Consider the following 15205-nt stretch of genomic DNA (forward strand, 5'->3'; position numbering starts at 1 on the left):
CCTTCAAACAGTTTAATTCCATTTTTACCTTTTCTGTTCTTGAAAGCAGAGAACCTTTTCCATCATAGGGAACCAGCATGAGGAGGGCTTGATGATCAGTTTCTGGCTTCAGCAATGGAGAAATGAGCCATAAGTCAAACAATGTAGATGGATTTTAGATGATGGAAGGAAGAATTAGGTCTAAGATCCCTTCATCTCCAAAAATAAAGGAGCCCTGCAGACAGTGGCATCCACATGAAACTCTTAATCTATAGAAATGTTAATTTTTGTTTTAAGTAACTAAGTTTATGGTAACTTGTAAAGCCAGTAATAGATAATTAATTCATATAAACACTTCCTCTATGCTTCTGACTTGTAAAACATGTATCGCCTGCTCTGACTTCTTCTGTATCTACTTGTCATATATTCAACTACCTTCAGATAATTCCAGTTAGATGTCAGCAGCAGAGGCTGCTAATTATCTCCCAATTTCCATCTTCCCTTCCCAACTTAGTACTAAAATTTCTGTTGTATAGCTGACACAGTGCCAGCTGGATTAAAAATTATATTTTCAGACTTCAACTCTTCCTCTTGTATCTAGAGTGACCAGGTTTTCAAACTCTAGCCAATGAGAATAAGAAGTATCACACTGGAGGAGGGGAGAAACTTTATCTTTTCCTGCTTCTTGCTAGCTGGAATGTAGAGAGATGGCTGCATCCCAAACATCCATATAGTATCACAAAACTTCACTGAAAAGACGGCAGAGAAGCAAGACAAAGAATCAAAGTCCCCAGTGATTGTGATGTCAGCCTTGGATTGACTACCAGTAAACGCCATTTACATGAAAAAGCAGAAACTTCCCATCATACACTATTGTCCTGGAATTTCTGCCACATGTAGCTAAACTTCATTCAATTAGTAGAACAATAAAGTTATAACATCCATGACAGAAGTATCGATTATTTCCCCTAAAGCCGAGCCCTGCAACCTTGCTCTTTTCCATACTGATACTGTTATCTAACAGAAATGCTCAATCCAAGCCCTAGAAAGTAATCCTGATTCCTTCCCTTAACTCTTCACCCACCTAATCTTCCCTTCACAGAAAGTCAGGAACTAGAGCTTCTATTTCTAAGCTATATCTACCTCCTTCACTTCATCTTCATTATTTGATTTACTATCAGCATCTGTCACTTAAGTAACTATAGTTTCTTTTAATCAATTTTCCTATTTATATTCTTGAGAACATCTACCCTTTCCTCACATAGTAGCCACAAAAATTTTGTAACTTAAAAAAAATTGATGATGCGTCTCTCCTTATATTCTACATGGCTTCCCATTGCAAGTGAAAGGGAGTCCAGAACACTGTCATGGTTTAGAAAGACTCTGTTATGTTCAACAATCTCTCAAGCCTCATTCCCCACTACATCACCAATCCTCCATCCCCACCCCATCTAAACCTCACAGCTAACCTCACCACCACCAGAGCCCTCTAACCTACTGTTGCTCCTTATCCCTCCAGCTACCTCTCTACTTTTCTGCTCGTTTTCCACTCATTCTCACAGTACTTGTTTATGCTTATCTTCGGTTCTCCTTCTTTTCCTCTTTTCTTTTGAACCCATTTACTTGAGCTTTCACTCCAAGCACTCCATGGAACAGTTCCTATCAAGACCCCAAAATGCTACCCTTCGGGTCAGCTTGATAGTCTTTAATGTTCATTATATTCAATTCAGCTCTCATTGTATTTAGCTTATCAGATCCATTTGACCCTCTCCTTTAGAGGCCTTCCTTCACCTGATTTTTCAATATTGCTTTCTAATTCCTCCACACCTCTCTGACCTAAAATATTAGAACAATGAAGCCTCAGTCCTCTTTCTTTCTGTCTCCACTCGCTTGCATAAATATTTTGCTCAGTATTATATTTTAAATACCATCAACATTCCACTATCAAGTTTATATCTTTTCCCTATATCCTGTACTCATCCGTGCTACAACCATTTCTTGAATGAATGGAACAAATTAAGGTAGAAACCTTGTCCATCTTCATGGAGCAGTGTTTGACACGGCACTCAATAGTTTTAATTTTCTGTTAGTCATAAGCACTGTTAAACTAAATATTGCTGTGTGAAATTATAAAAATAAGTGATATTCATTAATTTCTTTAATACAAGCCGGAACAAAGCATTCTCTATTCCAGGTGTACAGACAGGAGAATTGGGTTGTTCCAGTTCTGAGAATGAAAGCATCCAAAGGAAGTGATGAATTAAATATTATTCAGAAGATCCTCAGGCTATTTTTTTCTCATTCTTGTACTATCAGTAAGATGTGGTTAGCAGAACTCTCAGGGACATATTCTTAAGGAAGAACATGAAATAAAAGTAGTCTATGCTACCAATTCAGAACAAAATCAGAAACAAGCAATTGAATGAAGGTTAACATTAACGCCACTCTGAAAAGTTAAGCTTAAAAAGTACAAGCAGAACAAGGATCTAATCTATGTTCCTTTGAACAAGAAAAAATAAATGTGTTAGTTGCTTGAGTATCTAGATCATTTAAGAGTTTCTCAAAGTACAATCCACTTTTTTAAAAGTTTATTCATATCTACATGGATGGATCTCACAGACATAGTATGTAGCAAAAGAAGCCAGACATAAGCCTTAGATATACCCCATGTCTCTATTCAAGAGAAGGTCAAAAGAGGGAAGGAGAAACTTCTCAGGGGAAATGGTGGACATCTGAATTTGGGTGAAAGTTACTGAAGTATGTATATTTATGAAATCTCATTGATCTACATACTTAGGAGCTTCCTATTTTAAGGGATGTAAACCATAACACAATTTAAACAAATAAAATTGATCTACAATGAGTGTTCTGCAAAAGTGGGAGAGAGATAAATATAAACACAATTTTTTACTGTAGGATCTCTTATAGCCTTTAATATGCTAATGTACACTTTATTTCTAAGAGCAAGCTGTAAGATAAGATGCAGTATGTTCCAGATGTATTTGCTCACAGAACTTCCCCCCCACATATATTAATATCTATAAGGTAATAATGTTTCAGAACCCAGAAAGTTTAGCATGGAAAATAATTAAACAACACCTGCAAATATTACTGCATCCGTTAAAAACAAATAAACATCTAATTTTAAGCAATCACTTTCTGGTGAGCACTCCAGAATAAACTAGATATAATAAAATGAATCCTACTCATGTAGTAGAAGAATTCTGCTCAAAATACTAAACTCAGTTTGAGTTCTCAGCCTAAAATTCTTCTGGCAGTAATAAAGTAGCAAAGCCAATTGTCAATTCAAGAGCTGCAACTTTATGCCAAGGAACTTTATGTCATCAACATATAGACAACATTTATCTTCCTGTTCTCTGCAAGACATCCAGTTCATCCAGTGCTGGAGTCAAGGTGTTTAAACAAAAATGTTTTAAAAATAAGTCTCAGGTCAGGGCATTTAGCTCAGTGGTGCTCCACCTGCCTGGCAAGCGCAAGGTCCTGAGTTTGACCCCTGGCACCAAAATAACAAAAACAAAACAAACCAAAAAAATAAGTCTCAGGTTGAGACAGACTTGTGTGTAGGAGGATTTACTGGGGAGAGCTCACTGATAGACACATTTAAGGAGCAAAGCTAGCAGGCCTGGTGAGGAGGTACTTATCTGTGATTCCTCACAAGCAGAGACCTTGGCACATCATGTGGGGAACCTGGAGAAAATGGGACCCCTCTTGAAAGGCTCCTAGCCTTAAAACCATAGCAGAACTCAGTGGTGTGCTGGCTGTCCAAGGAAGAGGCACAATCATGAGCAAAGGAGTTTCTTTGGCTGAAGGTAGTTTTTACAGGGAGAATTTGCTCAGAGCCATCAGGGTTCTGACCTGAAAGAAACTGTTCCTACCAAATCTTAGTCTTGCACTACTATTGTATAGGCACTGTTTAAAAATCACCTAGCTAGGCATGGTGGCACAGGCCTCAGGAGGCTGAGGCAGGAGGATGGTGATGAATTTCAAGCCAGCCTGGCACCATAATCAGTTTAAGCCCAGCCTGGATTACAGAGCAAGGCCTTGTCTGAAAAAGCTAAGCAAAAACAAAAACAAAAACAAAAAAATCAGCAGCCAAATGGAGCCCATATTGTTTTGTCTGTAGCAAATAATCATAAAACTGCAATAAGAACTGCAAATAATTTTAGATAGTTACTAGTAGGCATTTCACTGTGTACATAAGAAATTCACTGACTAGTTACACCATGACTAGAAGCCCAACTGTTCATAATGTTTTGAGAACATTAGACTTCACTTAGGAAAACAGAAATCCATAACACAAAATTTAACATCAAGAAGATTTAGAATGACTTTCCAACACCAGAGTGTTTAAATAACACTGACTTTTGCCCATTTAAATTAAATTAAAATAACACTACATTGGGCAAATTAATGAAAAAAATCAGAAATTGTAGGTTTCTCCCTAACTCCTTTCAATATATGTTAACAATTAAAAAACATCTCCTGAGAACATCATGAGTGTATCATGCTTGCTATTATGAGCAGACATGTAAATAGGTAATTATAAATCAGCCACATATTCATTCAGTATATTTAAGCAGCAACCACATGGCCAGCCTTGAACAAGAGAGACATAATTTTTGCATTTATGGGGATTGCATACAATGAATGAGCACTAAAATGGAAGGCCAAGAAAGATATCATGGTCTTTGCCTCTATTGCAGAAAGAAGGCCACAGTAAGCTAAATAACAAAAATAAGAATAGCAACTAACCTTTATTGTGTGTTTATAATGTGCCAACACATTTGTAAATTTATTCTGCTATCAAATTAGTCCTCTGAGGTATTTTTGTAATATCTTTTATTTATAGACAAGGGAACTGAAACCTAGAGATTAAATAATGTAAGCAGGTTCAAGAGAATAGTAAGAGGCAGGCCTGGTGTTCTTGGAAGCAACAGTTTCGGAATTGAGCTTCAGAACTGACTAGAATTTTTCCAGATGAACACAAAGAGAAGGGTGGTGAGAGCATTCCAGACACAGGAGACTACAAGGATGGGCACACACACACACAAAAAAAAAATGGTTGGAAACATTCCTGCAGAAAGGCTGCTCATGGTAGGAGAAACAAGAGTTCAGGCCCGGATAGTAGGGACAGTGGGTGAAGAGCAAAATTAAGAAAGGAACCATACACCCCACAGGGAGAGGCTGGAGGAATCTAGGCAAGGAGGCAGTGCCAATTTTGTTGTAATATCAGTGAGAATATTAATGAGTAAAACAGCTAACACATACTAAACATCTTATACACTAGACATGAGCTAAATAAGCAAATTATCTGATTCCAGTTTCACTGCGACCTCAGGAGGAAGGTGCCGCCATTGCCTCTACGGAGCTTGAGCTTGAAAGAAGCTTCTGGACTGCTCGAGGCTCTCCCATTTACGAGTCACAGAGCTGGGACTCAGAACCAAGGAATGGTGATTCCCAAGCCTGTGCTCTCCGCTGCCTGCTGCAGGGTACACACATTTGACGTGAAAGGACAGAAGAACGATAAGAGAGCAGCAAGGGAGAGACTAATTCACTTGCCCTGGAGGCAGATGAAGCAGCCCCCTACCACAGACAGCATGACCAGCTGTGGGCTGGAGCTGAGGAGCTTCGAGAAATAAGTACACCAAGGTAGCAGTGGAGATGGAGTGAGATCTGTCAGGGACAAGAAGGGGAGGGTATTGGATTATACAGCCAGCTGTCCAAAGAGATGGTGGCTCTGTGAACAGGAGAATGAATGGAAATAAGCCCTGAGAAAGGTGGGGGATGGAGAACGGCAGAAAATGCAGAGGTCCGGGACAGAGAGGCTACCAAGGGAAGACTCCAGAGGTCTGGAACTCGTGGACATAATCTGTTATGAAGTTACAGATTTGGCCACAAACAACGTTTTGAAGGCTCTAGAGTAGTTGAAATCTCTAAGAAAGAAATGTAAAGGATAAGAGAGGATAACAAGAAACAAAATCCTAGAAAACCCCAACTATTCCAGAAAGAATCCAGTTTCTCACCTGTAGCAGTGACATCCGTCTACCTTCCTTAAAAGCCTTCTTGAGAAAGGGCTTCTTCTATGTGTAAAGCACAGTGTAATGCAGAGTCGTTTCTGGAAAATCGACTCATCGCCTACCCTATGTAAAATGTTTAATTTCTTCTGGGTGATATATTTCCACCAGAGAAAAAATAAACTTGTTGAATGGTGTATACGTTTAACAAAAAATTGAAATAATGCCAATAGTTCATCAGAATTACTGCCACAGATTTCCTGGCCACTAGGCTCAGGTCTTGGATGTCAGTAATTTCACTTGGACGTCATGCTGTTGGCTTTGGATAGAAGGCTTTATGCTTGCAGCCCCCAGGACACCCTGTTTCTAGCCTTATTTATGCTCCCTTGTCACTCTTCTCCCTTCAGCCTAATAAATTATCGCCATGAGGCTTACCTGCCTTATCAGGAATCGGCATGAAAGACTAGTTCTCCCTTTTCTCTTTAAAGCAAAGGAAAACTTCCCAGTGTTAACATGTAGCAAAAAAGAAAGAGAGAAACGCCTGTTGGGTCCGCCTCCCTGGCTGTTGCTACCTTGCCGTGTATGACACACAGATAGAGGGAGGTCTGAGGAAGTGCTCGAGGCAGCCAGAGAGCGGCTCCGTCCCCGTGGTAACCAGGAGCCCCTCAGCGCAGACCGCTCTTCCTACTTTCTCCCGTGGTTCTGTGTGACTTTGAGAAGAGCTGGTGAATGATTTCTCAGCGTGTGCCTGCTGAGGCGAGCCAGACGGAGCGAGAGGACCCCCGCCGAGCCTGGGGCAGAGAAGCCAACGCGGACCTCACAGGGCTGGAACTGGCTGGACTCTTCCATGCAATTTTTGAAGTCAGGGAAACAGCATTCAAATTATTATCCTATTGTGCTGCTGGGCGCTCAAGGAGGGGGTTTCTGCATTGGCTTAATAACCATGCGAGACGGGGCTAGTCACAGAGCAGCCAAGTGTGCCTGCTTCACACGGATCCTGGGGACCAGCGTAAGTTCTCCTGCTACTATATTTTAATGCTGTGTGATTTTCTTTCTTTCTTTCTTTTTTCTGGTTTGAAATCATACTTGGTCAAAATGGAATCATTTCCATGAGAATTGCTGGGGTGGAAAGTTATCTACTAATCTCCAGGACTTTTTCTTTTTCCTTTTATTAACTAAGCACCATAATACAAGCTGAAATTCCTGACAGCAACTGCTGTGGCTCTTCAGATTAAGACTGACTGAGAACTATAGCCTAAAGTGTACCCAGTTACTATGGAATTAACATTGGTCACAGTTTTAATTTACTGTTTTAACGTCAACCGCACACGTCCCCAATGGTTTGGATCCCATGCTGTTTTAACACCATGGCTCAACTTGTGGGATCAGCATATTCAACTAAAGCAGATATAGCTAAACAAGACTTCTACTAGTTACAAAACTTTTCTTCTTTGGCCAGGAAAGCATTTGTCTTCCTAAATTCTCAGAACTCTGCAGCATCTGTGGTAAAAGTTTGTTCTGGTTGCATTTTTTTTTTTTTTTCGGTCATCGCCTTGCTGAAAACAATACAACCCAGCAGTGAACTGCAATGAAATTGTGAAGGGAGGAGATATAAAGAGCCATCACAGTTCTGTAACTGCTATTATAATAATGGGAGAGAGAAAGCCAGCCAAAGGAGCCCCTTATGTACACCAGCTCCAACACAGTGCAGTGCGGGGACACCAAGATGAATGGTGAGCAGAGGCTGTAACTTGTGAGTCTTTCAACACTTCATTTGCTACAAGTTCTGGCGTAGACATGGATATTCCTGGTGAAGAAAACAGTTCTTTGAGCTCAACTCCGAACTCCTTAATGCAATTAAATGATGACACAAGATTCTACAACGCCTTTAACTCTGGAGAAGCGAACATTTCTGATGCATTTAACTGGACAATAGACTCTGAAAATCGAACCAATCTTTCTTGTGAAGGGTGCCTCCCCCCAACATGTTTCTCCTTGCTTCATCTCCAGGAAAAAAACTGGTCTGCTTTATTGACAGCTGTAGTGATTATTCTAACCATTGCTGGAAACATACTTGTCATCATGGCTGTGTCCCTAGAGAAAAAGCTGCAGAATGCCACCAACTATTTCCTGATGTCCCTTGCCATAGCTGATATGCTGCTGGGTTTCCTGGTCATGCCCGTGTCCATGTTAACCATCCTGTATGGTGAGTGGCGTTCCTTTCCTAGCTGTGCTCATGCTGGTCATGAAGAGCATGTGCATGCCATTAGCAGTTAGCAGAGAAGGACAAGGGATTCAACTGTAATAGGAGGCTTTTTTTTTTTTTAAATAGACTAGAGTCCACCACATTATGTTACTTACTTTTGAGCTCTTAAAATGATGTTTCACTTGGAAAGAAAATCAGAAACCTATTATCTATGATTATTAGTTTTTAGCTTTCAATCTGACACATCATGTAGAGAGAATTATAAAGTCGTGTGCTTTAAAACATATACTTTATGTGTGAGTGATTGTAAATATCCCAATATAGTCATCAAGCAGCAATGTACCATCATTCTGAATCTGCTTGGATTTTTGCTCCTTTATTCCCACCCAAATATTTCAGCCTTGGGACAGAACAGTGTTATTTTTGTCACAGGCTCCGGCACTTCCAATGGAGTGGTAGAACCTTTCAATTACCTTGGAATGTTAGCAGAGAGAGCATTAGCATGGAGTGGGTTTAATGTTAAAATATTCAGAGTCTCCATTAGAATAAACGAAATACTCTGGTTTTAATTGTTCCCTGCCCCAGAGAACCTAATTTGGAAATGTGCCTTTGAATTATTCCCTAAACTCTTTTAAAATGCATATGCATAAACTCCTCCAGTCTGGTTTGAAGGAGGGTGGAAAACAAATGGAAAGAGATTGATCCTACTTTCCTCTCAACAGTTTGATACAGTCAAACATCTCAGCAAGTCAACAAACACTGGAACAGCCTCATCGGCGAGCAGAATGAAATATTCTTTCCACCTTATGAGTAATATAGGCAAATTTCTCCTTAGAGAGCGAAGGAGAGAACTTGAGACTGCTGACTTGGGCACATCAGCAGCTTACCCAGACCTGGAGACAGGTTGAGAGCTGTCTTTAAGAAAGGATTATCTGGCCAACTTTTCGAGACAAAAAAAAAAGCACTCAGCCCTGACGAATGTAGAGGAGGAAGTAAGTGAGCCAGCAGAGCTGGCATAAGTCTGTACTGGGTTGCTAATGCTCACGTAAATCTAAGTCCCCACTTAACTATTCAAATATCTCACGGAAATATTAAATTTGTCTGTCATTTCTCAGGCATTCTGGAGAGGTTTTGCACTTCCTGAAAACCCTGCTCGCACTCAGATGCAAATTCCAGGTGTGTGGGGGGTGGGGGTGTGGGAGTGACGTGCAGGAATTAAAAGTGATACAGGAGGGCGGGGAGGCCCCGGGGGACGGGTGGAGCAGGCCCGGACGGTTATCAAGGACCACGGGTTGGCACCACTAGCTCGGGTTGCAAGGGCGTCCCCTGGTGGCAGCCGCTCGTCCAGAAACCCTTCCGCATCCGCAGATCCTCGCGCCTCCCCCAGCCTGCGGTGCTCCCCGCGGTCTTGTCCAAGGAAACGTGCACTCCTTATCCTCACCGCAGAAACCCGGACTAAGGCCCGCGGCTGCCTCTTTCCAGAGACAGCCCCTCCTCCAAGAGCCAACATCAGCTCTAAACAGGCCGAGCGGATTTCCCCTCAGGCTCTGCACTGCTAAAGAAAAAGCATTCTTAAAAAAATTTTTTTAAAATTTTTTAAAATAAGAAAAGGCATTCCTTTCAGCTCAAACATTTTGCAAATAATGCAAGTGAAAGGTTCTAAATTAGGGCGGTCTTCTGCACCCTTTCCTTTTCTAATTATCCCCAGTGACATCTTGGAAGTCAGAGTACGTTCACATGTTGAGTTTGTGCAGCTTTGGGGTCTGTGATATTGTGAAGGAAGAGCGATCTTTATCATTTTCCTTTTTACATGCAGGCAGAGCTTACACGATTGCTTATACTGCTACCAAAACTAGCCATTTATAGAACCGTTTGCACCCTTCCAAAATACACAAGAGGACACTTTGCTGATATCCATAAGATGTCTTCTGTCTTCCCAACATAGCAGGTGAACTGCAGTGCTTCTTATATACTGAAATCTTCAGAGACCTTTAAAACACGTTTTCGCTCCGGACACACCTGGGGTCGCCCTCGGTTTGGCCTGGTCTCTAAAGCTCTCCAGCGGATTCTGCGTGCAGCTATTCTCCAGGTGTAGCGTCCCTTGTTCAGCGTTGTCTTCCATTTTCCCATGCTCTCCACATTTGGGTTTAACACTCCAAGAATTATTAGGTAATTGTTTTTCGTTTTTACAAGTAAAGGCAAATCCCCAATCTGGATTGTTAATCATTTAGTCATTTGCACCAATACCACGTATTGCCATCGTTGTGTGAAAGCAAAGGCTCACAATAATGACTAAGATGGGACTTAACCTTAGAAGCTGAAATCTGGAGGAAGAATTGCGAATAAATAATGACAGTACACTTTGAGGGGTGCTCTTGTAAAGCAACTCAAAACACATCATAACTCTGGGTCATAAGTAACTTTTTAAAATAGTTTTTGCTGAGTGGCAGGACGGTGAGAGAGAACCCCTGAAGAGGCACAATTTGAGTTCATCACATGAGAGTAATATAATTTCAGACACCAGAAAAACTCAGACCTTGTATTCATCAATCAGTGTAGTAGTTCAGCACATTTGCCATTAGAGTTTATCCTGATGTTGAAAATCCTTCATATTGCCCTTTGCAGTCACCTGTGCCTGTCTCCACAATGGAAACTTCTGTTCTGGAACATAATTCTCACGCCTCAGGAAGCGTGAGGTGGCTTACTTGACACTCAGTTTTTGTGTTGTAGGGTACCGGTGGCCGCTGCCTAGCAAGCTCTGTGCAGTCTGGATTTACCTGGATGTGCTCTTCTCCACGGCCTCCATCATGCACCTCTGCGCCATCTCGCTGGACCGCTACGTAGCCATCCAGAACCCCATCCACCACAGCCGCTTCAACTCCAGAACTAAGGCATTTCTGAAGATCATTGCTGTTTGGACCATTTCCGTAGGTAAGTGGAAACATCTGTCAGAATCTCTCTTGGAATGACAGTTCATGCTTTCCCAGGAGACTTGTTCTGTTTTGTTGCACTGAAACCTGACATCCCGAATCTATCATTTTGTGTGTTGCAAAATATGTCCCAACAATAGTAATTATCAGATTTGCCTTAGGAAAGGAAAATCTGCTTGTGTCACTGACTGACAACATACATTTGTATTGCTTTGCAAAAGGTAAGAATAAAAACACCGGTAGAGGCAAAATCAGTCATAACAGCCACTTTCCCCTTCACTCGATTTCATGTTCACCAGTCTACATCTTGGGTGCCCCATAGACAACTTTTACGGTCACTGTCAGGGCACAGATTCTTGTACTAGAGAACATAGATGTCCGGAGTTCAGAGAGAGGTTCCAGGGACCACAACTCAGAAGGAAGAGGTAAGGACAGAAGAAGGTGGCAACCTGCCCAGGGGCGAGGCTCTTCAACCCGCCTGTGCCTCTGGGCTTCTTCCTCCTCTTTTAAGGCCACACACCAAAGGATTTCAACCCACCTCGGTCAGGTTGATTCTTGAAGTATTGATCTTCTGTCACACACTTAACAATCTGGAAAGGCCAGGTAATGGAAGTTAAAGGGGCAAGTTCCCACACAGCAATTGTACCTGTCACCTCAGCGGGCTTGGTTTTAACCAAAAATTCCCTGAGACTTGTTGCAAAGGATCAAAGCTTTTCTGGCAAAAATTATTTACTTAAGGTCTACCTCCATGAGAGACTATGAAACATGCTAAGAGGATGAAGTTCAATTATTTGTGTGAGGCTACTCACAGTTTTGTAGTAACAACATCAAACAAAGGTCACTAACATAACCATGTAACATGTATTCAGGCTCCATTATTTCCTTCCCTGCTAACAATGAGAACCAACAATCAGCAGAGTAGCTTTTACCATTTTATAGATGAAGAAACTGGAATCTTAAGAAAGTAAAATGAACTGTGCAAAGCCCCACATCTTGCACATGTGCAGTGAGAGTTTTCTAATTATGATCAGAGCAATAAATAGTAATACTTGTATAGTTTCCAAATTTTTGAAAAGTCTTAACTGTTTTCCATTTTGAACTCCACTTTATGGTTTGAGGTAAGGAGCACAGAAGATTCCATTGTGCTTTTTTGATTTGTTTGGAAATCTAAGGATAGAGGTCTTGTGGTTGCTGGGTCACACCTCCAACTTGTATCAGGGCTGGGTCTGTAGGTTTCTGACACGGAGCCCTTTCTGCTGAATTCATTGCCTTCTTTAGGAAACTTTTTTTTTTTTTTTTTTTTTTTTTTGGCACTAAACTAGGGATTAATCCCAGAACCTTCACACTGAGCTACGTCCCCACCCTCTTTTTTGGTTGTTGTTTTATTTTGTTTTGTTTTTATTTTGAGACAAGGTCTTCATAAATTCTGTAAGCTGGGCTCTTGCCTCCATCTCCCAGAGTGTGGAGATTACTGGTGTACACCATTACACCTGGCAAAAAATGGTTTGTTTTGTTTTTTCCCCAAGAAAACACTTGTGATCTAGGACTCATTCCACTGAGAACAAGAGAGTAAAGGGCCAGCAGTTCTCAGTTTCCACTGCACATCAACCTCTCTGGAGAACATTCTAATTGGTTCAGTGTGGCACCCAGTGATGATAAGGGATAGCCAGGGGTGAGGACTGCTGAAACAGATGGTCAAAGGGGAAGATACAGTGGCTAGAGAGTCACATATATTGCAGATGAAGCAGCAAAGTTCTCAGTAAAGAGAACTCCCCCAGTAGATCATCCCACTGGTGAGGTAGAAACTGGGAAGGTCAAGCATCTTTCACTGTCAGCCACAAGTCACCCACCTTAGTCAAGCTTTATAATAGTTCCATTGGTAAAAGCTAACAGTTGTTTTTTGTTTGTTTGTTTTGTTTTGTTTTGTACTGGGGGGGTCGAACTGAGCTAAATCCCCGACACAGAAGCTAACAGTTTTTGAACATCCGGTACAGACCCAGTAGTGTCCAAAACACCTTACAGAAAATCAGCTGAAGAGAAGTTAAGTCACATAGGATGACATCGCTTACAAATAGGAGTCAATCCGGGACAGTCTGACTCCAAAGCCCATGCTTGATATACTACCCAATAAGGCAGTCTGCCTCTGGGTCTTTCTGGCAGGCTGCAGTAGTTGTGGCGGTGCTGGCCAAGGGTCATCATTCATCTTTTTGGCCAAAAAAATCGTATTACATATCTGTTATGTCCTTGGCACTGGATGTACTGGATGCTTTTGTTAAAGCAAATCTGATGAGTAAGTTATGCATTCAAAGATCTCTCACACAGTGCTACAGGAAAGCAGTTATGGAAACATAAAAGAAAATATTATACTAGAATTCTGTGAGGTGTACAGCTGAGGAGGGAGTGAGTGGGAAAAGCAGTCAGTTCTGAGAAAGAGGCTCAGCACAAATATCTTCCCAAGTTTTTTTCTAACATTTTTGTTTCTATTTGCCCTCTTCCCTGAAAATAAGACCTAGCCAGAAAATAATCAGTCTTGAACACTAGAAATCAAAAATGCCAGCCCCAATCAGCCTATCCTTGCCTTAGCTGTCATTACTATTCTCTTGTTCAGAGACTACTCTGTAAGGTAGGTAAAGCTGACTAAGCTGGCATTTTTGATTTCTATTTTTAAAGGCTGATTATTTTCCAGCTAGGTCTTATTTGGGGGAAAACAGTGTTTGTTGTTTGGGTTTTGTTTTTTGGTTTGTTTGTTCCATGCGTACGTGTTTCCAACTTAGATCTTTAGTCCAGCTGGATTTTTTAAAATTTTCCAGTTTTGCTGATGTATAATTGATCAATAAAATTGTTTGATTTTAAGATGTACAATGGATGTTTTGATATACATATATTTGAGCAACCTTTACCACAGGCTAATTAGTTAAGTCCCCCGTCATCTCATCCAATTTCCTACTGCCTCATGGAGCGAACATTAAGGCAAATTGTAAGAATATAATTCAGTATTATTAACTCCAGTCACTATGCTTTGCATTAGATCCTCTGGACTTACTTATAAGACTGAAAGTTTATATTTGTGACCCACATCTCCATCTTGCCCTTCATCATCCTGCCCACCTGCAATTCTGTGCTTCAACTTTTAGACTCCACATACAGTGAGATCATGTGATATGTATCATTCTCTGACTTATTTCACTTAGCACGATGCCTTCAAGTTCATCCATGTTATCACAAATGGCAGAATTTGCTGTATTTTTATGGCTGCATCATATGGAATTTGTATTTATATGTGATCAAAATGTTTTTGATTACCAACCATTGAAGCACTTTCAGTATCTATTGATATAATCATCTTTTCCCATTCAGTTTATCGATCTATTCCATTTTCTCAGTAAGTTTCTGAGTATTGAACTGAACATGCATTTCTAGAATATATTCACAAATACTAGGTTTGGATAACTTTTTGCTGGTTGGTTACTGTTACAAGATTTTTTTTCCACTATATATATTCATTTTTATTATGTACTTGGGTTTAATCTATGTAACTTTGTATTTGACAGAGAACTTCTAGGGGCCAGGGATTTTGCTCAGTGGTTCAGTGGCCTGTCTTGCAAGCTCAAGGACCCGAGTTCAATCCCCAGTACCAAAAAAAAAAAATATATATATATATATATATATTTCTTCAGAGTGGTTTAAATTGTTGCTCCATCAGATGATTATTCTAGAAGATTTCTTTTTTTAAGCATCATTAAAGGAATTTGAGTAATTTCCTTTTCACCCCAGTGTCTTTAACTATATAAGTAGGAACTATGTATTATTAAAAGGCTATGTAGAATTTATCTTGGTGTCTTTTTAATGATATTTTTATTTACATCTCAAAGCTCTTGGATACTTATCATTCCATTTATATTTGCTATCTCTTCTTTTGGCTATGAGCTACATAATCCAAGAGGTGAAAAATACATACAAATTTTAAGTTATCTTTCATATTATTTTTTAGTCATTAATTGTTCCACTTTATATTTAGTGATGTTTTGCTTTGAAAATCAGCTCCATCTGATATT

General features: G+C 40.5%; 1 protein-coding gene across 1 annotated transcript in view; it reads left to right on the forward strand.

Moving 5' to 3' along the window:
- The first annotated feature begins 6607 nt into the window (after window positions 1–6607).
- Htr2a (5-hydroxytryptamine receptor 2A) overlaps window positions 6608–15205 on the forward strand; it is a 61545-nt gene continuing 52947 nt past the window's right edge. The window contains exons 1-2 of the mRNA XM_010637007.3: window positions 6608–8220; window positions 10951–11151. Of these exons, the coding sequence (XP_010635309.1) occupies window positions 7812–8220; window positions 10951–11151 (610 nt within the window). The 5' untranslated portion in view covers window positions 6608–7811. The remainder of the gene's footprint in view (window positions 8221–10950; window positions 11152–15205) is intronic.

The sequence above is a fragment of the Fukomys damarensis genome, unplaced genomic scaffold (genome assembly GCF_012274545.1).
Source record: "Fukomys damarensis isolate Sample0158 unplaced genomic scaffold, DMR_v1.0_HiC HiC_scaffold_38, whole genome shotgun sequence".
NCBI lineage: Eukaryota > Metazoa > Chordata > Mammalia > Rodentia > Bathyergidae > Fukomys > Fukomys damarensis.